The following is a 26,992-nucleotide window of genomic DNA, read 5'->3' as shown; positions in this document are numbered from 1 at the left end:
GAAAAAAAAAAAAACAAACCGGAAATAGTGCAGTCGAACAGTAGCGGAATGAGACGCCTTTCAAAAAGGCATTTGCCTTCCTCATGGCAAGCAAGCTGAAGTAGACAGTTGGAAAATATTTTGGTACAGGTAGTAAATAATAATGGCGGGACAAGGATGGAAATGGAAAAGGATGTGAAGGAAAAAGAGCAGGAAAAAGAAGATATAGGATTGAAGAACAAGAAAACATAAAGAAAGAAAAGGGAAGAGGTAAAGAGAATAACATAGGAATGAAGATTAGAAAGAACGGAAGGCGTCGGTGCAAATCTAAAACAAGGAAGTAAGCAAGAACACAAGACACTGTAAAGTACCAGCACGCACCGAGTTTTTACTCCTGACGCTGAAAGAAGCTGGTCCTTAACATCCTCACGTTCTGGAGCAGATGCTGAGTAATTACCTTTGCTGATGACTCCGGTTTGATGGTCTCAGAATGGGCACTGGAGGCGACTGGAGACCTGCGATGGAGGGTAGAGACGAGAGAAGGATGGAATAAGAAAGGAAAGGGAAGAAAGAAGACAGAGACTTATAAAACACGAGAGACGACAAAGAGGGAAAGAGGCAGAAAGGAGAAGGGAAAAAAAAAAGTATCCAAGAGAGAAAATTGAAGGAGAAAATAAATAGAGGGAATAAAACACAGACGAGAATGAGGAAGAAATAAATAAATACGTACGACGAAATAGTAGGCAATTAGGAAAAAGAAGTAAAAGAGGAGCACCGTAAGACGGAAAGGCAGAAGAGATTGCCAACCGCGGGGCGGTGGCGCGGACACTGCCGGGGATCGGGTAAGGCAGAGGAACAGCGCACGGTGTCGCTGCAGGCTCAGGAACGGCGTGTGGGCGGCTCCGCCCCGGTGCGGCGGAGAGCCCGGCTGTGAGCGCGGGGGGGCGGCGCGGGCCGGGCAGCAGAGCCGGTGCGACCGGGCGGCGGCGGGGAGCCGTGCGGGGCCCGGGCCGGGGCCGGCGGGCACAGCAAGAGCGGCAGAGCTGCAGCGGCGGAGGCGAGAGCAGCGGCGGCAGAGATGGGCGAGCGTTGCTGTGCGGTGCTGCGGGTGCTGGTGCTGCAGGCGGCCTGGGCGCTGGCGGGCGGGCAGGTGCGCTACTCGGTGCCGGAGGAAGCCAAGGCCGGCACGGTGGTGGGCCGTCTGGCGCAGGACCTGGGCCTGGAGGCGGGCGAGGCGGAGGCGCGGCGGCTGCGGCTGGTGGCGCAGGGCCGGCGGGCGAGCGTGGAGGTGAGCGGCGCGAGCGGCGCGCTGCTGGTGAGCTCGCGGCTCGACCGGGAGGAGCTGTGCGGCAAGAGCGCGCCGTGCGCGCTGCGCCTGGAGGTGCTGCTGGAGCGGCCGCTGCGCGTCTTCCATGTGCAGCTGGAGGTCACCGACATCAATGACAATGCCCCCATCTTCCCCGCCGCCCGAAAAAACCTCAGCATCGCGGAATCGTCTTTGCCGGGTTCTCGTTTCCCGCTGGAGGGCGCGTCGGATGCGGATACCGGAGCGAACGCGCAGCTCTCCTACACACTCAGCCCCAGCGAGCATTTTAGCTTGGAAGTCAAATCCAAAGATGAAAAAAAAAGCTCCGTGTTTCTGGTACTCACGAAATCTCTGGACCGCGAGACGATTCCCGTGCACCGGTTGGTGCTGACGGCGACTGACGGGGGCCGGCCGTCTCTGACAGGCACCATGGAACTGGTGATCTCAGTGCTGGATGCAAACGACAACGCGCCCCAGTTCAATCAGTCGGTGTATAAAGTGCAACTGCCGGAAAACACGGCCCCAGGAACTGTGTTTTTCCAGCTAACCGCGACTGACAAAGACGAGGGAATTAATCAAGAAATACATTATTCTTTCAGCGACACGGCATCTGCCTATCTTCAAGAACTTTTCAAAATTGACGAAAAGTCGGGGGAAATACGGACAGCAGGGGAACTGGATTTCGAGGATCTTCAGTCATATGACCTGGAGATCGAAGCTAGAGATAAAGGAATACCTCCGCTGTCCGGTCACTGCAGCGTGGAACTCGAAGTACTGGATGTGAACGACAACGCTCCGGAGGTGTGGGTGACGTCGCTGTCGGTGCCGGTGCCGGAGGACGCGTCGGTGGGGACGGTGGTGGCCCTGCTGAGCGTGTCGGACCGAGACTCGGGGACGAACGGGCGCGTGCGGTGCTGGGTGTGGCCGGCGGCGCCGTTCGGGCTGGAGGCGACGTTCGCGGGCTCGTACTCGCTGGTGCTGCGCGAGGCGCTGGACCGGGAGCGGGTGTCGGAGTACGAGGTGGAGGTGCGTGCGGAGGACGGCGGGGCGCCGGCACTGGGCGCCAGGCGCGGGCTGCGGGTGCCGGTGTCGGACGTGAACGACAACGCGCCCTTGTTCGCGCAGGCCGTGTACACGGTGCTGGCGCGGGAGAACAACGCGGCGGGCGCGGAGCTGGCGCGGCTGTGGGCGCGGGACCCGGACGAGGCGGGCAACGGGCGCGTGAGCTACTCGGTGTGGGAGGGCGCGGCGGGCGGCGTTGGGGCCGCGGCTGGCAGCGGCTGGCGTGCGGCGTCGAGCTACGTGTCGGTGGACGCGGAGAGCGGGCGCGTGTGGGCGCTGCAGCCCTTGGACTACGAGGAGCTGCAGGTGCTGCAGTTCGAGGTGCGCGCGGTGGACGCGGGGGAGCCGCCGCTGTGCGGCAACGCCACGGTGCAGCTCTTCGTGCTGGACGAGAACGACAACGCACCGGCGCTGCTGCTGCCCGCGGGCTCGGCGCCGGAGGCGGGCGCCGTGGCGGCCGAGGCAGCCTCGGCATCGTCGTCGTCGTCGTTGGTGGGGCCGGTGTCGGGGTCGGGCACGCTGTGGGCGTGGGCGGCGTGGGGGGCGCCGGCGGGCCAGGTGGTGGCCAAGATCCGCGCCGTGGACGCCGACTCGGGCTACAACGCGTGGCTGCGCTACGAGCTGTGGGAGCCGCGGGCCAAGGGCCCGTTCCGCGTGGGGCTCTACAGCGGCGAGGTGAGCACGGCGCGGCCGCTGGACGAGGCGGACGGCGCTCGCCACACGCTGCTGATCGTCGTGCGCGACCACGGCGAGCCGGCGCGCTCGGCCACGGCCACGCTCAGCGTGTCGCTGCTCGAGGCCAACGAGGCGGCGCTGGCCGCGGGATCCTCGGCGGCGTCGTCGTCAGGGTCAGTGTCGCGGTCGGCGTTGGGCGTGGATGTGGGCGGCGCTGCGGCCAGCGCGGCGACCAACGTGTGGCTGGTGGTGGCGATCTGCGCCGTGTCGAGCCTGTTCCTGCTGGCGCTGGTGCTGTACGGGGCGTCGCGCTGGGCGCCGCGGGCGGCCGTGCTCTCGGGGCCCGGGCCCACGACGCTCGTGTGCGCCAGCGAAGTGGGCAGCTGGTCGTACTCGCAGCGCCACAGCCGCAGCCTGTGCGTGGCGGACGGCGCGGCCAAGAGCGACCTCATGGTTTTCAGCCCCAACTTCCCTCCGCCGCCGCCCGGCGCCGCGCCCAAGGACACGCAGCCGGAGCCCTCTGTTCTCCTCCACACGGTCAGTGACACTGCCTTGCTCTTGCCTCTCACCCAGACCCAACCTTTCTGTCCCTCCAGGTGTGTAGGGTCTGTGGGAATCCAGAGTCCGTTCCCCCGGCCCGAGAGCGATGTGTAATTAACGGTTGCTTAAGGATATCAACGGCAGCTTTCCAACTTCTGTGGTTATGAAATTAATGTTTTATGGACTCTGGGATTAGTTAGGGTGCGAAACTGTGTTTAGCTGGTCTGGTTGTTTGGTTCTGCCTTTGAATGAAATCATTACCCATTGCCATGAGAAATGTCCGGAGGTTTGAGTTTTGCAGACGACGATTTTGCTTTCTCATGTGTGGTGTTTCCACCTCACCTTGCTTAAACGGTTGCAAGGACACTCAGGCTGTGGTGGTTATTGTCCCTCAGGCCCCTGTATCACTTTATTTCCCTTTCTGTCTGCTAACTTTGTGAGTATTAGACTGGATTATTTTCGAAATCTTTCTCGTTTCTTTTCCCTCTGCAAGGGATCTGATGTTAGATTGCAACTGGAACTTCAACGATAAAGTTTTCCGTTTTGTCCCATTTTGCTTTCTTCAATGGAGTCAGTAAGAAAGTAGGGAAGGCAGTCGGTAATTTTTTCTATGTTCATGTTTTCAGGTGTCTTCTTGCCTTGCTTAGCTGTACAGGGTTTCGGGCAGAGGAGTATGCCGCGAGATAAGTGTTATACAAAGGGGAAAGAGTGTGCCCTGAGCTAGGAGCTGTAAAAGAGGAATTTCCTTTTGTGCTTCCCATGTTCTCCTGGTTGAGAATTTGTGTTGCTGACCTGTAGAATTAGCTTGACGAATACTGGCCTGTTTGATGTTATTGCAAAATTGCCATAGAGTGCCACGTTGGTTTTCAAACCTATGGAGTGTTCAGGAAAGTCCAGAAAGCCCGAATCCAACTGTACCTGATTAAACGCTGCTAAATGCCATCTCCGTCTCTTGTCCTGGTACTCAACAGCCCCAGGGAACTTCCCCTTGTTTTCACCTGCAACGGTGGCCACATTAACGGTGGGATGTTGTCATGTTGAGATGATGATTGGGATGGTGTTGAGATATGTGTGTATGCACATCAAACCCTGCACAATAGCACAGATCTGGTGTTCTATGCTGGAAATTTTCCCACCCTTTTGATATCATTGTTGCTGTTGTGTATGGGCGTTTGTTGGGGGTCTCTGGAATAATAAATCTATGTGGACCGGAGTCAGAGCTCAAAGCTCTCATCACAGAATCTCAAAGAACTCGAATGTACAGTTCCATGTGCAATTGGCTTGTATTTCCATACGAGGTTTCTGCAAAGGCAAGAACATTCCGGGTGAAGTTCAAAGAACTGGGAAGTGTATTTGCTAGAGAGTGGGTGGCTGTGCAGACCTCTGTGTACTCCTAGTGCTGATCATGAGGGAAGACGAGGGTATAGAAAGGCTTGGGTCATGCTCGGAGTGGGGATAACAGCTGGAGCATGATGTTAAGGTGGAGCAGTATCTGAGTATTCTGGCAGTGATCCTGCAAGTGGCACTGAGTAGCATCTGGAAATGCATCACAGGGAGAGTGACCATGAGTAGAGGACAGTCTGGAGTGATGGGAATGGAGATCCTGGGTAGAACATGGTGTGCATCATTGGGGAAAATGTCGAGAACATTTCCTTAGATGTGGAGATGCCATTTCCCATGGCACGAGATAGAGGATATCTGTAGAAAACCTCTGGGGGGGACCCAGCAGACAATGCTGCTTGCCTGGCATGCTGTCAGGAGCTCCAGAAGTGAATGGAAAGAAGGGGAAGAGTGGGATCTTCAGGGATTCTTTGTCTCCTTTCTCCAACCCTGCCCATCTTTGTGTTTTGTTTTATTTCTCTCACATATGCATGGTGTTCGTAAGAGTGGATGAGAAGCAGTGTGCTGAATTTTGAGAGTTGTCAGGTATTTGGGCCATATCCCGCCAGTGTGGGAGATGTCTACTGTGTTCTACTGAGCTAAGTTTCACTTAGAGAGAATATTCTGAGCTTTCAAGCGTTCCTCCTTGCTTGCTTGTTCATCTCCTGTGATACAAGTTCATAAGGGACACTTTGCACAATCCAGATTCTGTGAAAAAAGCAGAAACTTTTGTTTCTGTCCAGCTTGCCCAGAAAATCTGGATCATGTTAACTGAAAATATAATTTAAAATCAATACTCGTGCAAAAGATTTCATGTACTGAGCAAATCAATGATGCTACAGGTAAGTCCCTCGCACATAAAGCAGATGATCCCGAGGGATAGATGTACTTTTACTGCTTTTCAGTTTGGATTGATCAAATGTTGACTGTGATTCATGAGCACAGTACCACTGTCTGCGCTTGCTCTTTTCCTGCTGCTCCCAGGAACAGCCTGAAGGTGTGGCAGCCACAGGGATGGAGGAAGGACCACAATCCATTTCGTGGAGTTGCTGTGTTGGGAGTCAAGGGAATGTTCTTACTGAAAATATCGTGGTGTTCTCTCCATGGCTTCAGTCTGGCTGCGTGTCAGGTTGTTCCTGCTTATGAAGCCTAGGCGTTTGGTGTGGACTCGTACCCCTGGATACCGAGGTTCTTGATGTGTTGCTGAGACAGTGCATGACCGCCTGAAAGGGAAAGCAAGAGCCTGACATTGATTGTAGAAGTGGAAGATGCGGCAGAAGAAAAGCTCTTAATTGAGATATAAGAAGAGTACTTGGAAGCAGTGGTTGCTTTTTCAGTATTCTTGGAGGACTTGGGCTCTTTGTAGTATCCAGGTGCGCACAAGTGTCTGGGGGCTGGATTGTCGTGGATTCTGTTCTAATGTCGGAGAGCTCTTCTCTGCCGTATGATGCTGTGTGCACAGAAAGGAGGAAAAGGAGAAGACGAAAGAGAAAAACAGGGAAGGTAGGAAAGGTGAATTTATTGGCATGTGCAGATGCAATCTCTGTACACAGAATAGGAAGAGAGTTAGAAAGAGGGACAAAATGGGATGCGAGAAGAGAAAGGAAAGCAAAAAGAAAATGCTGTAAAGGACTGACACAAGGAAGTAAGTAAGGACGAGATATGACCACGAGAAGGAAGAAAACAAAAGCAAAGAAAATGAGAAGTACCCACTGACCTTAGCTCTCATCACTGGGCAGAGCTGGTTCCCAACAACCTCGGTCTTCATTAGAATACTCCGCCGTCTGCTACTGATGCTACGGAAGATGTGTTGGAGGATCCGAGTTGTTTTCTGCGCAGCTGGGCGTTCAATGCCACTTGCGAGTTCCCAGGAGGACGAAGGAAGGGAACAAAGTAAATAAAGGGAGAGAAACTAAAATAAAAGAAGAGAGAACAAAATAAAAGAAAAGCAGGATAGAAAGACGCCTGGAAGAGACGCTCACCGAGGGTCGGATGCGCGGCCGCTATTGCCAAGTGTGTAGAGCGGCGGAGCAGCGCACGGTGTCGCTGCAGGCTCAGGAACGGCGTGTGGGCGGCTCCGCCCCGGTGCGGCGGAGAGCCCGGCTGTGAGCGCGGGGGGGCGGCGCGGGCCGGGCAGCAGAGCCGGTGCGTCCGGGCGGCGGCGGGGAGCCGTGCGGGGCCCGGGCCGGGGCCGGCGGGCACAGCAAGAGCGGCAGAGCTGCAGCGGCGGAGGCGAGAGCAGCGGCGGCAGGGATGGGCGAGCGTTGCTGTGCGGTGCTGCGGGTGCTGGTGCTGCAGGCGGCCTGGGCGCTGGCGGGCGGTCAGGTGCGCTACTCGGTGCCGGAGGAAGCCAAGGCCGGCACGGTGGTGGGCCGTCTGGCGCAGGACCTGGGCCTGGAGGCGGGCGAGGCGGAGGCGCGGCGGCTGCGGCTGGTGGCGCAGGGCCGGCGGGCGAGCGTGGAGGTGAGCGGGGCGAGCGGCGCGCTGCTGGTGAGCTCGCGGCTCGACCGGGAGGAGCTGTGCGGCAAGAGCGCGCCGTGCGCGCTGCGCCTGGAGGTGCTGCTGGAGCGGCCGCTGCGCGTCTTCCATGTGCAGCTGGAGGTCACCGACATCAACGACAATGCCCCCATCTTCCCCGCCGTCCGCAAAAACCTCAGCATCGCGGAATTGTCTGTGCCGGGGTCTCGTTTCCCGCTGGAGGGCGCGTCGGATGCGGATATCGGAGTGAACGCGCAGCTCTCCTACACACTCAGCCCCAGCGAGCACTTCGCTCTGGATTTGCACCGGAGTGATGAATACCGAGAATCCCTGTTCCTTGTACTCACGAAATCTCTGGACCGCGAGACGATTCCCGTGCACCGGTTGGTGCTGACAGCGACTGACGGGGGCCGGCCGTCTCTGACAGGCACCATGGAGCTGGTGATCTCAGTGCTGGATGCGAACGACAACGCGCCCCAGTTCAATCAGTCGGTGTATAAAGTGCAGCTGCCCGAGAGTGCTGATGTGGGGACACTGGTGGCGCGGGTGAACGCAACGGATCCGGATTTGGGAAGTAATGGTGAAGTGACATTTAGTGTAAGCAGTACTTTTCCAGAAAAGGGGATTAACATTTTCCTTTTAAATGAGAGGACGGGTGAAATTAATCTGGCAGGCAGCGTGGATTATGAAGATATTCGTACATATGAGATACAAGTTGAGGCGACAGATAAGGGGACGCCCTCGCTTTCAGGTCACTGCAAGGTGGTGCTGGAAGTGCTGGATGTGAACGACAACGCGCCGGAGGTGTGGGTGACGTCGCTGTCGGTACCGGTGCCGGAGGACGCGTCGGTGGGGACGGTGGTGGCCCTGCTGAGCGTGTCGGACCGAGACTCGGGGGCGAACGGGCGCGTGCGGTGCTGGGTGTGGCCGGCGGCGCCGTTCGGGCTGGAGGCGACGTTCGCGGGCTCGTACTCGCTGGTGCTGCGCGAGGCGCTGGACCGGGAGCGGGTGTCGGAGTACGAGGTGGAGGTGCGTGCGGAGGACGGCGGGGCGCCGGCACTGGGCGCCAGGCGCGGGCTGCGGGTGCCGGTGTCGGACGTGAACGACAACGCGCCCTTGTTCGCGCAGGCCGTGTACACGGTGCTGGCGCGGGAGAACAACGCGGCGGGCGCGGAGCTGGCGCGGCTGTGGGCGCGGGACCCGGACGAGGCGGGCAACGGGCGCGTGAGCTACTCGGTGTGGGAGGGCGCGGCGGGCGGCGGCTGGCGTGCGGCGTCGAGCTACGTGTCGGTGGACGCGGAGAGCGGGCGCGTGTGGGCGCTGCAGCCCTTGGACTACGAGGAGCTGCAGGTGCTGCAGTTCGAGGTGCGCGCGGTGGACGCGGGGGAGCCGCCGCTGTGCGGCAACGCCACGGTGCAGCTCTTCGTGCTGGACGAGAACGACAACGCGCCGGCGCTGCTGCCGCCCGCGGGCTCGGCGCCGGAGGCGGGCGCCGTGGCGGCCGAGGCAGCCTCGGCATCGTCGTCGTCGTCGTTTGTGGGGCCGGTGTCGGGGTCGGGCACGCTGTGGGCGTGGGCGGCGTGGGGGGCGCCGGCGGGCCAGGTGGTGGCCAAGATCCGCGCCGTGGACGCCGACTCGGGCTACAACGCGTGGCTGCGCTACGAGCTGTGGGAGCCGCGGGCCAAGGGCCCGTTCCGCGTGGGGCTCTACAGCGGCGAGGTGAGCACGGCGCGGCCGCTGGACGAGGCGGACGGCGCTCGCCACACGCTGCTGATCGTCGTGCGCGACCACGGCGAGCCGGCGCGCTCGGCCACGGCCACGCTCAGCGTGTCGCTGCTCGAGGCCAACGAGGCGGCGCTGGCCGCGGGATCCTCGGCGTCGTCGTCAGGGTCAGGGTCGCGGTCGGCGTTGGGCGTGGATGTGGGCGGCGCTGCGGCCAGCGCGGCGACCAACGTGTGGCTGGTGGTGGCGATCTGCGCCGTGTCGAGCCTGTTCCTGCTGGCGCTGGTGCTGTACGGGGCGTCGCGCTGGGCGCCGCGGGCGGCCGTGCTCTCGGGGCCCGGGCCCACGACGCTCGTGTGCGCCAGCGAAGTGGGCAGCTGGTCGTACTCGCAGCGCCACAGCCGCAGCCTGTGCGTGGCGGACGGCGCGGCCAAGAGCGACCTCATGGTTTTCAGCCCCAACTTCCCTCCGCCGCCGCCCGGCGCCGCGCCCAAGGACACGCAGCCGGAGCCCTCCGCTCTCCTCCACACGGTCAGTGCGTCTTGCTTCGTTTCCTCTGCTCTTTCTCATCCGCCCTCTGGGTAGTTGCTGTGTGAGGGACGTTCAGTTCCCACGGTTTAAGGACGTTGGTACTTAGCGGGTGTTTAAGGATGACAGTGGCACCTTTTCATGTGTCTTCGCGTCCTTGCCCGAGCGTCGAGAGCTTACTGAGGGGGTCCGGAATGTTGATATGGCAGCAGCCTGGTGCAGTTACTGTAGGCAGATGCGGTTTGGCTCTGTAAATCAGACTTGTTCTGCTTTAGAATTAAATTAGTTTCCTGTGCCACCAGAGGTGCTCGGAGGTTTGAGATTTGCAGACGACAAGGGGGATCTTATGCTGATGTGTAGCATTTCCACCCGCGTCGGGTGAAGGAGTTCAAGACAGCCAGTCTGTGGTGCTGACAGACTCGCCGGCGCTCTGTACCGCCTCACTGCCTTTGCTGGCACTTTATTGTGCTGGTATTCATTTGCCTTTTTATTGGAATTTCTCCTCCTCCTCTTTAATTGTGGTCATGTGAAGCTATGGTGCAAGGTGAAAAGTGGATATTCAAGGACTAAACTTCTGTATTGTCGTTCTACTATGAGAGTCATTTAGAAGATAGGGTTGTTGTGGCAAAGATTTCCTATGATCTTCCTACCATCTTCCAATCATCTTTCTGCAAGTATCGTGTTGTTCTGGTTAGTAGTAGAAAGAATTCAGGGAGTAAAGTGTCATCTGAGGTATGTGTTGGAAAAGGGAAATTTTGGTATTGTTTTCTGGCTAGACACATTCTGGAGGATTTGCATTTCTGACCAGAGACCTAGCATGAAACACACTGGCTTGTATTGATGTTCATTCAAAATCTGCATCAACGGTGACATCATTGGAAATACCTTGGCAATCTCTTCTGTAATGAAAAAAACAAAGAAACAACCCCAAAAATCAAAGAACCACCCCTCCCCACCGTGTCTCAAATAACATTCTCCTGCACAGTAACTATCACGTGTTAGACTTGTGCTCTCGCCAGTGCTTCGGGTTTTTTCTCATAGTGTGACATCAATGGCATCACCGTGTAGAGTTGTCCCATTATCATATTTAGGAAGAGTTTTGGTCCCAGGTCTGCCACGTTTCTATCTGAGATAGCTGCAGCATTACAAAACATGAACTGCCAGCATCAGAGGTTCTGCTGTAACTGCACTGATGATGTCAACCCTCAGTTTTTTATGGTGTTGTCATTGCTGAGAAGGAGAAGCAAAAGCCATGTTGAGCCTGGAGATAGAAGTACCTGTGGTCTGTGGTGCCTGGGTAGGGCCTGGCCATCTCCTTATCTGGAGGGTGACCTTGAGAAATGGGAAAACATGGTGTTGGGGAAGCTGCATGGGAAGGCCATGGGTCAGGATGTAAGAAAAGACCATGAGATTATATGTTTGTCTTGAGAACACGTCTCAGAGTGGTGAGTGGAGGATGCCTAAAGGGAAGTGTGAGGCAGGATGGGCACAGAATGCTCTTGGCAAGGATCATTTCCTAGGCCCTAGGGGTGTGGAGTTGGACACCTTCCTGATCAAGAGACAGTGTGTGATGTTGAAATGCTCACAAATGTTGCTTGGAGGTTTGCAGTGTCTTTCATCAGAGACAGGCCCTTGTGCTGCTGCCTGCCTGGTGTAGCCATGCCTTGGTGAGAGCTGGTGAGATGGAGAGTGCTGGATGTTGTCTGATGAGCTGCTTTTTTCAGAAATGCTGTTGTGGAAGGGGAATGTTCAAGCTGCTGTCCTGGTGTCCAGGTGGCATTCACAGTCGTTTTCAGAGCCATTGGTGTTGCCACGATGGTTCCTTGCTCCTCCTCAGGTGGGATTTATAAGGACACATGATGAGGCTGTAATCTTTATGTAATCTCAACTTGTGCTGCTTGTGCACTGCACAGGTGGCCTCAGGAGAGATGATTTGTCCTGATGTCACCCAGAGCTCCTGCTGGTATTTGCAGGCACAAACCTGCACTGCAGGCCAGCTCTGGTTTCACGTGGTACAAATTCTCCCTCTGAACTGCCCTTGTGAGTGCTTTTGTGCTTTGGTATTTGCTGTGGTTCTCTTGATGCTATAAAGATATGTGGGCTTGGATCAGAGCGGTCACAGCTCTAATATCAGAATCTTCATGAACTCTAAATGCAACTTTGTGGTGTTTGCAGCTGAGATTGCCGCAAAGGAGCATATCCTTGGTGGTGAGCAGGCAGGTGGGGAGAGCCTGCCTGATGCTGGGTGTCTTTGCTGCTCTCAGTGTGCTCTCTATGCCCAATCAGGAGGGAAGGTGAGGATGTACAAAGAATCAAATCACACACAGGGCAGAGTTTACAGCTGGGTCATCTTGCTGGGTTCTAGCAATGTTTGATATTTTGGCAGTGATCCTGCATGTGGCACTCAACAGGGCCTAGACCCATGAGGTGGGGAGGGTGAGTTTGATTGGAGAAGAGTTGCTGAAGACAAGTATGGGTACTGGGTAGAACACAATGTGTGTAATTGGGGCGAAGTTATGGAGTTCCTATTTCACATGGCATGGGATAAAGAACAGAAGTAGCAAAGCTCGTGAAAATCCCATGTGCCTAGAGCTGCTCCCCTGGGATCCTGTCAGGATCTCCAGTAGTTCTGCATATTCTTGTACTCTCTCCTTCCCTGTGACATTGCTGCTTTTTGACATTACATGCCGTACATGCCTGGTAATGCATGTATTTTGTGTGGAATGTTGTTGGTCAAACAGAAGGTTTTTCAAATTCGTATCATCACGCCAGCCTGCTTGGAACATTACCTCGATTACTTCCCTGGTCTTGGTGTTGCTAAGGAGATGGAGTTGCTGGTAACATGAAGGGACACCGTCCCTTACAACCAATACTCCTGGAGTTTCTTGTTCTGACAAAGCACACAGCGATGCTGCAGGTGATTCGCTGGTAGCTGAAGAAGGCGTGTGTGAGAGGCAAATGTACTTTGGTTCCTGTGCAGCTGTGGTATCTTCATATGGGATCGACTGAATTGCCTGTGGATTTGGAGCAGCACTGCCTGCTCTCTTTCCTTTCCTGTTGCTGCCTGGCACAGGATGAGCACGTGGAAGCAAGGCCAGATGGAGAAGTGACATGAATGCATTGTTTGGGGTAGATGTTGTTGGGCATGCACAGATATTCTCATTGGCAATGCTGTGGTGTTACATTTGTGGCTGTGGGTTGGATTTGCATGTGGAACATGAGTCAGGAGAAAGAGCTCCACGAGGACTGCTCGGTAATTGTGATGTCATTGTGCTTTTGTGACGTTGGAGGAGCGTTGTGCTGGGCTCCGATGGGTTTGAGTTCCCGAATGAGAGACTCGTCAGGGCTGTTTGGAATCGTTGGAGCCTCTTTCATTGGATGCCTCAGCAGCTTCTTTGGCTTTGTTGCCAGAGGTTGGTGGAACCTGTTGTGATGTAGCGGACCTGTTCCTTGCCATCTGACTGCGTTGCTGTGCTATTGCAGGTTGTTAAGAGGACTGGAGCCTGAAAAGCGTGGCCTTTGCTCTAAAGGGAGGGGAATTTGCAGGTGCATGGGTGGGAGGTAAGCAGAAATGTTCCTTGTTCCCTATGCAAAATGATCGGAGGTTGTAGGGGAGAGAAAATGAGAGCTCTGGGCCAAGGGTATATGCGTGATATGTGACAGGGGTGCTGTAGATACCTTTAATATATTTTGTTGAAGGTAAAAATAAACAAAGTTATAAGCAGAAAATTTGGAAGGGAATGTCAAGGCGCAAAGAATTAAAAAAGAAAACAAAGTGAAAGGAAGATACAGGAGGAAAAGTGCAAGGAAGTAGAAAGAAAGCAATATGAAAATTAAATATGGAGTTTAAGAAATCAGTGTCAAAAAAGAGGAATGAAATCTTTTCCCAAATGACATTGACATCGTTCATTGTGAGAACGTGTAAAACCTTTTGTTTTATGAGAGAAAGGAGAAGAACAGACAAGGTGGAATCAGAAGAGGAGGGGGCAAAATACGACAGGAATGAGTAGGAAGGAGAAGACAGGGGAAAAAAAAGAACAAGGAAAGAGAGACAACAGAAGGGAAAAAAGAAGTAACACATGGAAGTAATAAGAAAATGAAAGAGAAAGCAAGGAGTTTGTGCAAGTATAAATAAAGCCAGAAGGAAATGAAGGAAGAAAAGTACAGGAGAGAACAATAGAAGTGACAAAACAGGAGATGACCACAACGCGCCTAACTCTGCCTACAGAGCTGGAGTCGGTACCAAACAGGACTCCATCATGGCCAGAGCATCGGGTTCTGGCGCTGATGACTCCGATTTTGATGGTCTGTGGGGCGGCGCCGAAGGCAAGTGACACCAATCCAGTGAGGCTGAAAATAGTGGAGGATGGATAAAGAAGAGGAAGAGAGTAAAGAATGTAGAACGACAGGACAAAGACGAAGAAGAAAGAAAAGGAAAAGGAAGATAGAGAAGAAGAAAAAGACGGCGGAAAGGACAGGGAAGGGAAACGACACCATGAAAAAGAGGTAATTGAATTTTAATAAAGCAAAATGAAATAAGAAAGATGAAATTAGAAGACACGGAGAAAGGTCTGCAAGCGAAGGGCGAGTGATAGGAAAAATTAATAAGAAAGAGAATCAGAGAAGGAAGAAAACTGCACAAGAGATGACCATCCACGGAGCAGAGGCAGAGGCGATGTGGCGGATCGTGCGAGGCGGCAAAGCAGCGCACGGTGTCGCTGCAGGCTCAGGAACGGCGTGTGGGCGGCTCCGCCCCGGTGCGGCGGAGAGCCCGGCTGTGAGCGCGGGGGGGCGGCGCGGGCCGGGCAGCAGAGCCGGTGCGTCCGGGCGGCGGCGGGGAGCCGTGCGGGGCCCGGGCCGGGGCCGGCGGGCACAGCAAGAGCGGCAGAGCTGCAGCGGCGGAGGCGAGAGCAGCGGCGGCAGGGATGGGCGAGCGTTGCTGTGCGGTGCTGCGGGTGCTGGTGCTGCAGGCGGCCTGGGCGCTGGCGGGCGGTCAGGTGCGCTACTCGGTGCCGGAGGAAGCCAAGGCCGGCACGGTGGTGGGCCGTCTGGCGCAGGACCTGGGCCTGGAGGCGGGCGAGGCGGAGGCGCGGCGGCTGCGGCTGGTGGCGCAGGGCCGGCGGGCGAGCGTGGAGGTGAGCGGGGCGAGCGGCGCGCTGCTGGTGAGCTCGCGGCTCGACCGGGAGGAGCTGTGCGGCAAGAGCGCGCCGTGCGCGCTGCGCCTGGAGGTGCTGCTGGAGCGGCCGCTGCGCGTCTTCCATGTGCAGCTGGAGGTCACCGACATCAACGACAATGCCCCCATCTTCCCCGCCGTCCGCAAAAACCTCAGCATCGCGGAATTGGCCACTCAGCCGGGGTCTCGTTTCCCTCTGGAGGGCGCGTCGGATGCGGATATCGGAGCGAACGCGCAGCTCTCCTACACACTCAGTCCCAGCGAGCACTTTTCTCTGGATTTACAAAAATCTAATGAGCGAAATCTTATACCCGAACTCGTTTTAACGAAATCTTTGGACCGAGAGACCATTCCCGTGCACCGGTTGGTGCTGACGGCGACTGACGGGGGCCGGCCGTCTCTGACAGGCACCATGGAGCTGGTGATCTCGGTGCTGGATGCAAACGACAACGCACCCCAGTTCAACCAGTCGGTGTATAAAGTGCAGCTGCCCGAGAGTGCTGATGTGGGGACACTGGTGGCGCGGGTGAACGCAACGGATGCGGACGAGGGAATTAACAGTGAGGTGACCTATGCCGTGACAAGCTTCATTCCACCGGGTGGACGAGATGTAATTTCCGTCAATTCGAAGACTGGCGAGATTCATCTCACTGGCGCTCTCGACTTCGAAGAAGTCAATGCAATTGATTTTCGTATTGAGGCGAGAGACCAAGGGACACCTCCTCTGTCCAGTCACTGCAGCGTGGAGCTGGAGGTGCTGGACGTGAACGACAACGCGCCAGAGGTGTGGGTGACGTCGCTGTCGGTGCCGGTGCCGGAGGACGCGTCGGTGGGGACGGTGGTGGCCCTACTGAGCGTGTCGGACCGAGACTCGGGGGCGAACGGGCGCGTGCGGTGCTGGGTGTGGCCGGCGGCGCCGTTCGGGCTGGAGGCGACGTTCGCGGGCTCGTACTCGCTGGTGCTGCGCGAGGCGCTGGACCGGGAGCGGGTGTCGGAGTACGAGGTGGAGGTGCGTGCGGAGGACGGCGGGGCGCCGGCACTGGGCGCCAGGCGCGGGCTGCGGGTGCCGGTGTCGGACGTGAACGACAACGCGCCCTTGTTCGCGCAGGCCGTGTACACGGTGCTGGCGCGGGAGAACAACGCGGCGGGCGCGGAGCTGGCGCGGCTGTGGGCGCGGGACCCGGACGAGGCGGGCAACGGGCGCGTGAGCTACTCGGTGTGGGAGGGCGCGGCGGGCGGCGTCGGGGCCGCGGCTGGCAGCGGCTGGCGTGCGGCGTCGAGCTACGTGTCGGTGGACGCGGAGAGCGGGCGCGTGTGGGCGCTGCAGCCCTTGGACTACGAGGAGCTGCAGGTGCTGCAGTTCGAGGTGCGCGCGGTGGACGCGGGGGAGCCGCCGCTGTGCGGCAACGCCACGGTGCAGCTCTTCGTGCTGGACGAGAACGACAACGCGCCGGCGCTGCTGCCGCCCGCGGGCTCGGCGCCGGAGGCGGGCGCCGTGGCGGCCGAGGCAGCCTCCTCATCGTCGTCGTCGTTTGTGGGGCCGGTGTCGGGGTCGGGCACGCTGTGGGCGTGGGCGGCGTGGGGGGCGCCGGCGGGCCAGGTGGTGGCCAAGATCCGCGCCGTGGACGCCGACTCGGGCTACAACGCGTGGCTGCGCTACGAGCTGTGGGAGCCGCGGGCCAAGGGCCCGTTCCGCGTGGGGCTCTACAGCGGCGAGGTGAGCACGGCGCGGCCGCTGGACGAGGCGGACGGCGCTCGCCACACGCTGCTGATCGTCGTGCGCGACCACGGCGAGCCGGCGCGCTCGGCCACGGCCACGCTCAGCGTGTCGCTGCTCGAGGCCAACGAGGCGGCGCTGGCCGCGGGATCTTCATCGGCGTCGTCAGGGTCGCGGTCGGCGTTGGGCGTGGATGTGGGCGGTGCTGCGGCCAGCGCGGCGACCAACGTGTGGCTGGTGGTGGCGATCTGCGCCGTGTCGAGCCTGTTCCTGCTGGCGCTGGTGCTGTACGGGGCGTCGCGCTGGGCGCCGCGGGCGGCCGTGCTCTCGGGGCCCGGGCCCACGACGCTCGTGTGCGCCAGCGAAGTGGGCAGCTGGTCGTACTCGCAGCGCCACAGCCGCAGCCTGTGCGTGGCGGACGGCGCGGCCAAGAGCGACCTCATGGTTTTCAGCCCCAACTTCCCTCCGCCGCCGCCCGGCGCCGCGTCCAAGGACACGCAGCCGGAGCCCTCTGCTCTCCTCCACACGGTCAGTGACACTGCCTTGCTCTTGCCTCTCACCCCGATCCAACCTTTCTGTCCCTCCAGGTGTGTAGGGTCTGTGGGAATCCATGCTCCGTTCCCACGACCCGAGAGTGATGAGTAACTAACGGGTGCTTAAGGATATCAATGTCAGCTTTCCACCTGCTGTGGTTTGGAAATTAATGTAGTATGGGCTCTAGGATTAGTTAGGTTGTGTAGCTGAGATTTGCCGGTCCGGGTGTGTGGTTCTCCCTTTGAATGAAATCATTGCCCATTGCCATGAGAAATGTCCGGAGGTACGACTTTTGCAGGCAACGATTTTGCTTTCTGATGTGTGATGTTTCCACGTCATCTTTCTTGAACGGGTAGAAGGACACTCAGGCCGTGATGTTTATAGTCCCTCAGGCACCTCGTACCACTTTATTTCCCTTTGTGTCTTCTGACTTTGTAACTTTTTGGATTATTTTCGAAATCTTTCTCCTTTATTTTCCCTCTGCAGAGGATCTGATGCATGATGGCAACTGAAACTTCAACGATAAAGTTCTCCATTTTGTCCCATTTGTTTTCTTCAATGGAGTCACTAAGAAAGTAGGGAAGGAAGTTGGTACTTCTGTTATGTTCACTTTTTGAGGTATCTTCTTGCTTTGCTTAATAGCATAACGTTTCAGGCAGAGGAATGTGGTGTGATATGTGTTATACAAAGGGGAAAGAGTGTGCCTCGTGCTAAGTGTTATATCGAAACAATTTTCTTTTGTGCTGCCCATGTTGTCCTGGATTGGGATTTAATTTGCTGGCCTGAGATGTAAGACTGGTCAGAAAACCACTTGCCTGTTTATTGTTATTGCAAAATATCCATGAAGTGCCACATGGTTTCAGAAGCCTATTGAGAGATCAGGACAGTCCAGGAAGCCGTAATCCAACAGTACGTGATTAAACGCTGCTAAATGCCATCTCCTGCCCTGGGACTCAACAGTCCCAGGGAACTTCCCCTTTAATTAACCTGCAACAGCGGCCACACTAGCGGTGGGTGTTATCCTGTTGAAAAGATGGGTGGGATGGTGTTGAGATATTTTATGTGCATGTCAAACCCTGCACAGCAGCATGGCCCTGGTGTTCTATGCTGGAAATTCTCCCACCCTTTTGATATCATTGTTGCTGTTGTGTATGGGCGTTTGGTGTGCTTCTCTTGAATAATAAATCTATGCGGACTGGGATCAGAGCTAACAGCTCTAATCATAGAATCTCAATGAACTCGAATGTAGAACTCTCTATGCAACTCGGTTGTATTTTCATACGAGGTTGCTGCAAAGGCAAGAATATTCCGGGTGAAGTTCAAAAAGCTGGGAAGTGTTTGCTAGAGAGTGGGTGGCTGTGCAGGCCTCTGTGTACTCCTAGTGCTGATCATGAGGGAAGACGAGGGTATACAAAAGCCTGAGTGATGCTCGGAGTGGGGATAACAGCTGGAGCATGATGTTAAGGTGGAGCAGTATCTGAGTATTCTGGCAGTGATCCTGCAAGTGGCACTGAGTAGCATCTGGAAATGCATCACAGGGAGAGTGACCATGAGTAGAGGACAGTCTGGAGTGATGGGAATGGAGATCCTGGGTAGAACATGGTGTGCATCATTGGGGAAAATGTCGAGAACATTTCCTTAGATGTGGAGATGCCATTTCCCATGGCACGAGATAGAGGATATCTGTAGAAAACCTCTGGGGGGGACCCAGCAGACAATGCTGCTTGCCTGGCATGCTGTCAGGACTTCCAGAAGTTCTGCATGTCTTATGGTGCTGTTGTTCTTCATGATATTGCTGCTTGGAGTGTATCTGTCATGCTTGCATTCAATTAGTTGCTGTTGATTTGGATTGTTGTTGCACACAGGAGCTTTTTAAAATTTGGATGATGCTGCTGAACCACCTCTGAACCTCCCCTTGGTTACCTCTCTGCCATTGTAAGGGGAATGGGAAGAATGGGATCTTCAGGGATTCTTTCTCTCCTTTCTCCAACCCTGCCCATCCTTGTGTTTTGTTTCATTTCTCTCACTTATGCATGGTGTTGGTAAGAGTGGATAAGAAGCAATGTGCTGAATTTTGGGAGTTGTCAGGTGTCAGGTGTTTGGACCATATCCCACCAGTGTGGGGGATGTCTACTGTGTTCTACTGATCTAAGTCTCACTTTGAGAGAATATTCTGAGCTTTCAAGCGTTCCTCCTTGCTTGCTTGTTCATCTCCTGTGATACAAGTTCATAAGGGACACTGAGTGCAGTCCATTTTCTGTGGAAAAAGCAGAAACTTTTGTTTCTGTCCAGCTTGCCCAGAAAAACTGGATCATGTTAACTGAAAATATTATTTAAAATCAATATTCGTGCTTTCAAAATATTTCATTTTCTGAACAACTCAATGCTGCTACAGGTAAGTCACTCGCACATAAAGTGGATGAACCTGAGGGATATATGTACTTTTACTGCTTTTCAGTTTGGATTGACCAAATGTTGACTGTGATGGACGAGCACAGCACCACTGTCTGCACTTGCCCTTTTCCTTATGCTCCCAGGAGCATCCTGAGCGTGTGGCAGCCACTGGGATGGAGGAAGGATCACAATCCATTTCTTGGAGTTGCTGTGTTGGGGGTCAAGGGGATGTTCTTATTGAAAATATCGTGGTGTTCTCTCCATGGCTTCAGTCTGGCTGCGTGTCAGGTTGTTCCTGATGATGAAACCGAGGCGTCCGGTGTGGACTCGTACCCCTGGATACCGAGGTTCTTGATGTGTTGCTGAGACAGTGCATGACCGCCTGAAAGGGAAAGCAAGAGCCTGACATTGATTGTAGAAGTGGAAGATGCGGCAGAAGAAAAGCTCTTAATTGAGATATAAGAAGAGTACTTGGAAGCAGTGGTTGCTTTTTCAGTATTCTTGGAGGACTTGGGCTCTTTGCAGTATCCAGGTGCGCACAATTGTCTGGGGGCTGGATTGTCGTGGATTCTGTTCTAATGTCGGAGAGCTCTTCTCTGCCGTATGATGCTGTGTGCACAGAAAGGAGGAAAAGGAGAAGAGGAGAGAGAAAGAACTGGGAGGGAAGGAAGGACAGAAGGACGGATGAGTTCACTGCTATGTCTGACATGCTATCGGTGTACATAGAAAGGGAGGAGGGTAAGATAAGTGCTCATAAAATGAATGACAGAAGAGAATGAAATAGAAAAAGAAAATGCTGTAAAGGAATAACAAGGGGACAACTAAGGATGAAATACGACAACAAGAGGGAAGAAAACAATAGCAAAGGATGTGAGAAGTACCCATTGACCTTAACACTCATCACTGGGCGGAGCTGGTTCCCAACATCCTCGGTCTTCATTACAATATTGCGCGGTCCGCCGCTGATGCGATAGATGTATTGTTGGAGGATCCGAGTTGTTGTCTGTGCAGGTGGGCGCCAGAAGAGACTTGCGAGTTCCCAGGAGGACGAAGGAGGGGATCTAAGATAAAAAAGCACAGAGAATAAAATGAAAGACAATGAAGGTAAAAAGACACGCTTGAAAGAGATGCACATAGCGAGCCCAATGCGAGGACGCTATTGCGAGAAGTGTAGAGCGGCGGAGCAGCGCACGGTGTCGCTGCAGGCTCAGGAACGGCGTGTGGGCGGCTCCGCCCCGGTGCGGCGGAGAGCCCGGCTGTGAGCGCGGGGGGGCGGCGCGGGCCGGGCAGCAGAGCCGGTGCGTCCGGGCGGCGGCGGGGAGCCGTGCGGGGCCCGGGCCGGGGCCGGCGGGCACAGCAAGAGCGGCAGAGCTGCAGCGGCGGAGGCGAGAGCAGCGGCGGCAGGGATGGGCGAGCGTTGCTGTGCGGTGCTGCGGGTGCTGGTGCTGCAGGCGGCCTGGGCGCTGGCGGGCGGTCAGGTGCGCTACTCGGTGCCGGAGGAAGCCAAGGCCGGCACGGTGGTGGGCCGTCTGGCGCAGGACCTGGGCCTGGAGGCGGGCGAGGCGGAGGCGCGGCGGCTGCGGCTGGTGGCGCAGGGCCGGCGGGCGAGCGTGGAGGTGAGCGGGGCGAGCGGCGCGCTGCTGGTGAGCTCGCGGCTCGACCGGGAGGAGCTGTGCGGCAAGAGCGCGCCGTGCGCGCTGCGCCTGGAGGTGCTGCTGGAGCGGCCGCTGCGCGTCTTCCATGTGCAGCTGGAGGTCACCGACATCAACGACAATGCCCCCATCTTCCCCGCTGCCCGCAGAAACCTCAGCATCGCGGAATTGGCCACTCAGCCGGGGTCTCGTTTCCCTCTGGAGGGCGCGTCGGATGCGGATATCGGAGCGAACGCGCAGCTCTCCTACACGCTCAGCCCCAGCGAACATTTTAGCTTGGAAGTCAAATCCAAAGATGAAAATAAGATCTCCGTACTATTGGTACTAACGAAAGCGTTGGACCGCGAGACGATTCCCGTGCACCAGTTGGTGCTGACGGCAACTGATGGGGGCCGGCCGTCTCTGACAGGCACCATGGAGCTGGTGATCTCGGTGCTGGACGCAAACGACAACGCACCCCAGTTCAACCAGTCGGTGTATAAAGTGCAGCTGCCGGAAAATACGGTCCCGGGAACCGTATTTTTCAAGCTAACAGCTACAGACAATGATGAGGGAATTAATCGAGAAATATACTATACTTTTAGCGACCGGATTTCAGCTAAAATTCAGGACCTTTTCAAAATTGATGAGAAGCTCGGGGAAATACGGACAGTCGGAGAACTGGACTTCGAGCATATTCAATCGTATGACCTGGAGATGGAAGCGAGAGATAAAGGGACGCCTCCTCTTTCGGGTCACTGCAGCCTGGTGCTAGAAGTTGTGGACGTGAATGACAACGCGCCGGAGGTGTGGGTGACGTCGCTGTCGGTGCCGGTGCCGGAGGACGCGTCGGTGGGGACGGTGGTGGCCCTGCTGAGCGTGTCGGACCGAGACTCGGGGACGAACGGGCGCGTGCGGTGCTGGGTGTGGCCGGCGGCGCCGTTCGGGCTGGAGGCGACGTTCGCGGGCTCGTACTCGCTGGTGCTGCGCGAGGCGCTGGACCGGGAGCGGGTGTCGGAGTACGAGGTGGAGGTGCGTGCGGAGGACGGCGGGGCGCCGGCGCTGGGCGCCAGGCGCGGGCTGCGGGTGCCGGTGTCGGACGTGAACGACAACGCGCCCTTGTTCGCGCAGGCCGTGTACACGGTGCTGGCGCGGGAGAACAACGCGGCGGGCGCGGAGCTGGCGCGGCTGTGGGCGCGGGACCCGGACGAGGCGGGCAACGGGCGCGTGAGCTACTCGGTGTGGGAGGGCGCGGCGGGCGGCGTTGGGGCCGCGGCTGGCAGCGGCTGGCGTGCGGCGTCGAGCTACGTGTCGGTGGACGCGGAGAGCGGGCGCGTGTGGGCGCTGCAGCCCTTGGACTACGAGGAGCTGCAGGTGCTGCAGTTCGAGGTACGCGCGGTGGACGCGGGGGAGCCGCCGCTGTGCGGCAACGCCACGGTGCAGCTCTTCGTGCTGGACGAGAACGACAACGCGCCGGCGCTGCTGCCGCCCGCGGGCTCGGCGCCGGAGGCGGGCGCCGTGGCGGCCGAGGCAGCCTCGGCATCGTCGTCGTCGTCGTTTGTGGGGCCGGTGTCGGGGTCGGGCACGCTGTGGGCGTGGGCGGCGTGGGGGGCGCCGGCGGGCCAGGTGGTGGCCAAGATCCGCGCCGTGGACGCCGACTCGGGCTACAACGCGTGGCTGCGCTACGAGCTGTGGGAGCCGCGGGCCAAGGGCCCGTTCCGCGTGGGGCTCTACAGCGGCGAGGTGAGCACGGCGCGGCCGCTGGACGAGGCGGACGGCGCTCGCCACACGCTGCTGATCGTCGTGCGCGACCACGGCGAGCCGGCGCGCTCGGCCACGGCCACGCTCAGCGTGTCGCTGCTCGAGGCCAACGAGGCGGCGCTGGCCGCGGGATCCTCGGCGTCGTCGTCAGGGTCAGGGTCGCGGTCGGCGTTGGGCGTGGATGTGGGCGGCGCTGCGGCCAGCGCGGCGACCAACGTGTGGCTGGTGGTGGCGATCTGCGCCGTGTCGAGCCTGTTCCTGCTGGCGCTGGTGCTGTACGGGGCGTCGCGCTGGGCGCCGCGGGCGGCCGTGCTCTCGGGGCCCGGGCCCACGACGCTCGTGTGCGCCAGCGAAGTGGGCAGCTGGTCGTACTCGCAGCGCCACAGCCGCAGCCTGTGCGTGGCGGACGGCGCGGCCAAGAGCGACCTCATGGTTTTCAGCCCCAACTTCCCTCCGCCGCCGCCCGGCGCCGCGCCCAAGGACACGCAGCCGGAGCCCTCCGCTCTCCTCCACACGGTCAGTGACACTGCCTTGCTCATCTCTCTCCACCTTCGCCGCCTATTTCGTCCTAGGCTCATTCTCTCCCACCCCCTGGGTGTTTCTTGCTCGTAATAAGGCTGCGCCCCCGCAGTCTGTGGGCGGTGGGTGTGTAAGACTGTTAAAGGGACTTTGCTCTGTACAGCTGTGTCCTTCCCGGATTTCGCAATTTGTTGTTATGTGGAAGCAGAAATAAAGTATCATGGCATCCCAGAGCACTCACCATGCACAGCTGAGTGTAACTGCGTTGGGCAGGAGTTGTGCCCTAGGATGAAATCAGTGCCAGTTTCAGTGAGAGGTGCCCCGAGCTGCTGCTTTCCAGGCAACCCTCCTCATTGTGTGTAATGTTTCAGTGTGAGTTTAGTGTAGGAATACAAAATACGTTGTGTTGGAAACAGTCCCCCGATCACTTTGTATTGACTTAATGGCTTTGCTGACTTCTGACGATGTTGGTATTAGTTCTGGATTTTTATTAAAACCTCTCCTCTTTCATTTTCCTTGTAAGAGAAATAACACAGATTTACACTTGGAACTTGAAATACTTGGTTCCTTGTGCGACCAACAACTCTGCATTTTGGTTCTATCATCAGACTCATTAAGAAAGTAGGAAAGGCAGTACTGGCTTCTACTATAATCTTTTTCCTTGCATCTTTTTATTCCCGTAAAGGTAGGAAACTGTAGCATGTTTATTGAAGTGATTTTGGCAGTGGCAGAGGAAGGCATTGATTTATTTTTTTTATGTGACATTGAGCAGAGGGATGAGTTACCTAAGGAAGGTGGGATTCATTGGGAAGGTCATGGGCTGTGTCTTAAGACAGGAATGAGTGATGACGTGTTTGTCTTGAGAATTCATGAAGGATACCTGTGATGAATCAGGGATACCTGGAGAAAACTGTGAGGCAGCAGGGGCACAGGGTGCTTCTGCATGGGATCCATTGCAAGGCTCTCAGGTTCTGGAGTTGGAGTCTTTGTGGACCTTGAGGTGCTGTGTGGTATTGAAATGGCCATAAATGTTTTGAGGTGACGAAGATCTCCCTCCAAAGGACGTAATGTGTGCTGATGCATCATTACTGTGCAAAATGTGTTGGTCAGAGAAAATTCAATGCTGAATATTGTTTGATGAAGCACTTTCCTCTTCTTTTGAGAAAGGCATTGTTGGAGGGCAGGACTTCAGCTCGCTGGAGTTCCTGTGTAGGGGTGCACGTCTGGAGCAGCTTCCTCATGTCTTGGTTTTGAGATGATGGCTCCTTTCTCCTTCTCAAGTGGCATTTGCAGGAGGATGTGATGGGGAGGAGGATATAATGTGTGTGTGCCACATTTCTTCAACCTGTGCCTTGCAGGATCAGCCTCAGTAGAAATGGGGTGTCCCCTTGTCATGTTCAGCGCTTATACCTGCACAAGCACAGCAAACCTTCCAGAGCAGCCGAGCTCTGATATTATCTTAGAAATTCTACTGCCACATTCTCCCCCAAAACTGATATTGTGAATGTGCTTGTGCTTCAGCATTTGGTGTGGTTCTCTCAAGACCAAATTACCCTGGACCAGGATCAGAGCTTTCACTCTGATCATAGAGTTTTTAACATCTCTCATGTGTAGTTCTGTGGTGCAAAAACATCAGTTCCATCTGAGATTGCTGAAAAAGCATGGAACATTCAGAGTGAATTTCATGGAGACATTCTGCTGGACATTTGTGATTTTTTTATCCCTTCTTAATTTCTTTCTGCCAGTTGTGGGGGAAGATGGGGATGTGTGAAAGCCTGGATCGAACTCAGAGTGGGTTTTATTGCTGAGCCAAGCTGTTGTGCTGCAGTTTGGCTGCTGTAGCTGCAATTCTCCTAGTGGCATGGAGTATTGCTTGGGTCTTCTGTCATGCGGAGAGTGAATTTGAGTGGAGAAGTTTCTTTACTAGGAAATGAAGATGCTGTGTAGCATAAGCACAATGACTGGGGAAGAAAGCTCCAGCTGCTGAGCTGGAGATTAATTTCCCAGAGCTTGGGATAGAGGATTCCACTGGAAAACCTTGAGAATTCCCCTCTGCCCCTTGAGGTTGCTGGCCTGGGATCCTCTGAGGTCCTTCTGCAGTCCTGTGTATCCTTGGTATTCTTACTCTTCCTGCCAGATGTGAGGATATCTACCAAACACAACTCAGAGCACTTGCTTTTGAAAATACAATGTTGGTGAAACAGCAGCATTTCCAAATATCAGTCTTGCTTTGTCAGCCTTCTGTAAAACTCTCCTTGTTTACATCTCTGCTCTGGTCTTGATAGGGAATGGGAAAATTTCTGTCCATAATCAGCAAGTCTCCAGACTTGGTATTTTGATATTGTGGAATGGGATCTTCCAGTTTTCTTCTCGTATTTTACCAAAAAGATTCTTCTTTTGCATTGGCAATGTGTTGGTAACAGTAGATAAAATGTAAAGTGCTGAATTTTTGCATCTGTCAGGTTGCAGAGTTCGTAGCTGTTGACCATCAGTATGAGGGATGGATTTTCCAGTCTTCTAAACTGAGTTTGACGTTGTGAGAATGTCCTTAGATTTGCCGGATCTCTCCTGTTTCACATGTGATAAAAGTGCATGAAGTGCATTGTGCTCTGCACAGTGATTTAGTGTTTTTTGCTGAATGTGGGTCATTTTCCCCTATTCATCTTCCTCCCAAGTCTCTGATAACATTAAAAGAAATGCTCCAGAACCAGTTCACTCCCTTGAAAGTAAATGTTTTCTGAAGAAGGAGCCCGGGATGCTTCAGGTAAGTTGCTGTTCCCGAAGTATGAGTCTGAAGGATAGTTGTACCTTTATATGTCTTTGGTCATGGATTCTTCATTTTGGATTGACCAAGTGTACCTGGATTTGGAGTTGGACTTGATGATCCTTATGGATGCCTCCCAGTTTGAAAAGTTCTATGATTCCTTTACTGGATCAGCAGAGCACACTGCCTCCTCTCCTTTCTATCTTCTTTGTCCAGACACAGCACAAATAAATACCAGAAGCACGGATGCAAAAGTGACCCTAAAACATTTCTCAGAGTGGATATGTTGGGAGTCGGGAGTGTCTTCCCAGAGGAAACGACACAGATAAAATGACTTTGTTGTCTTTATCCTGTGGATCTGGGTACACAGAGGCATTTCAAGGGGGTAATGCCCCTGGGGCTGGACATTTTTGCTGTGTTTTTCTGACTGGCCCGCCTGCAGCATGAAGACAGAAATTTCCATTCATCATCCAGGTTGCAAATGAGGCATCATATGAAGAGTGTTTGGGTGCTGTGGTTGCTCTGTATTTATTCACCATTCAGGAAGGATTGTTGTGCTTGGCCATGATGGTTTCATCCCTGAAGAACAGATTGTCCTTTGTTGTTTGTGCTTAGTGAATTCTGTTTGCACTAATGTCAAAGTACCTAGGGATTTGGCCTGGTTTTCAGAGAGCTGTGAATTCTCTCCCCTGAAACGATGGGACCTGAAGACTGTGGTTTCCTTGCAGAAGATGAGGTGAAAGATCACTGTGTCAGCCTGGCATCGACTGGAAATGAGCAGGAAGTTTGTTCCTTGAGTGTAGAGATGAAAGAACACAGCAGAGAGGAA

The 26,992-nt window shown here is 55.6% G+C and overlaps 4 protein-coding genes across 4 annotated transcripts; all 4 read left to right on the top strand.

Annotated features, from left to right (window-relative positions):
* Positions 1-1,031: 1,031 nt before the first annotated feature.
* LOC117003513 (protocadherin alpha-2-like) lies at positions 1,032-3,676 on the top strand. The gene has a single exon (XM_033073481.1). It carries the CDS (start codon positions 1,058-1,060, stop codon positions 3,674-3,676), a length of 2,619 nt encoding a protein of 872 aa, XP_032929372.1. The 5' UTR covers positions 1,032-1,057.
* A 3,434-nt stretch (positions 3,677-7,110) lies between these two features.
* On the top strand, positions 7,111-9,727 carry LOC117003512 (protocadherin alpha-2-like). Its single transcript, XM_033073480.1, has one exon. It carries the CDS (start codon positions 7,196-7,198, stop codon positions 9,725-9,727), a length of 2,532 nt encoding a protein of 843 aa, XP_032929371.1. The 5' UTR covers positions 7,111-7,195.
* Positions 9,728-14,510: 4,783 nt separating this feature from the next.
* On the top strand, positions 14,511-17,589 carry LOC117003510 (protocadherin alpha-8-like). Its single transcript, XM_033073479.1, has 2 exons — positions 14,511-17,088; positions 17,581-17,589. The coding sequence occupies exons 1-2, from the start codon at positions 14,596-14,598 to the stop codon at positions 17,587-17,589; spliced, it is 2,502 nt and encodes an 833-aa protein (XP_032929370.1). The 5' UTR covers positions 14,511-14,595.
* A 3,220-nt stretch (positions 17,590-20,809) lies between these two features.
* Positions 20,810-23,492, top strand: LOC122149436 (protocadherin alpha-3-like). Its single transcript, XM_042779758.1, has 2 exons — positions 20,810-22,679; positions 22,746-23,492. The coding sequence occupies exons 1-2, from the start codon at positions 20,895-20,897 to the stop codon at positions 23,490-23,492; spliced, it is 2,532 nt and encodes an 843-aa protein (XP_042635692.1). The 5' UTR covers positions 20,810-20,894.
* The last annotated feature ends 3,500 nt before the right edge of the window (positions 23,493-26,992 follow it).

This window comes from Catharus ustulatus, chromosome 15 (assembly GCF_009819885.2).
Source record: "Catharus ustulatus isolate bCatUst1 chromosome 15, bCatUst1.pri.v2, whole genome shotgun sequence".
Taxonomy (NCBI): Eukaryota; Metazoa; Chordata; class Aves; order Passeriformes; family Turdidae; genus Catharus; species Catharus ustulatus.
The sequence above is the reverse complement of the archived record's forward strand: the minus strand, read 5'-3'. Positions and strand labels throughout refer to the sequence as shown.

Bases quoted from the DNA above. Each gene is read 5' to 3' on its own strand.
- LOC117003512 (XM_033073480.1), top strand. From the start codon at position 7,196: ATGGGCGAGCGTTGCTGTGCGGTGCTGCGGGTGCTGGTGCTGCAGGCG.
- LOC117003510 (XM_033073479.1), top strand. From the start codon at position 14,596: ATGGGCGAGCGTTGCTGTGCGGTGCTGCGGGTGCTGGTGCTGCAGGCG.
- LOC117003513 (XM_033073481.1), top strand. From the start codon at position 1,058: ATGGGCGAGCGTTGCTGTGCGGTGCTGCGGGTGCTGGTGCTGCAGGCG.
- LOC122149436 (XM_042779758.1), top strand. From the start codon at position 20,895: ATGGGCGAGCGTTGCTGTGCGGTGCTGCGGGTGCTGGTGCTGCAGGCG. The intron at 22,680-22,745 runs GTGGGGCCGGTG...CCGGCGGGCCAG, and splicing joins CATCGTCGTCGTCGTCGTTT to GTGGTGGCCAAGATCCGCGC.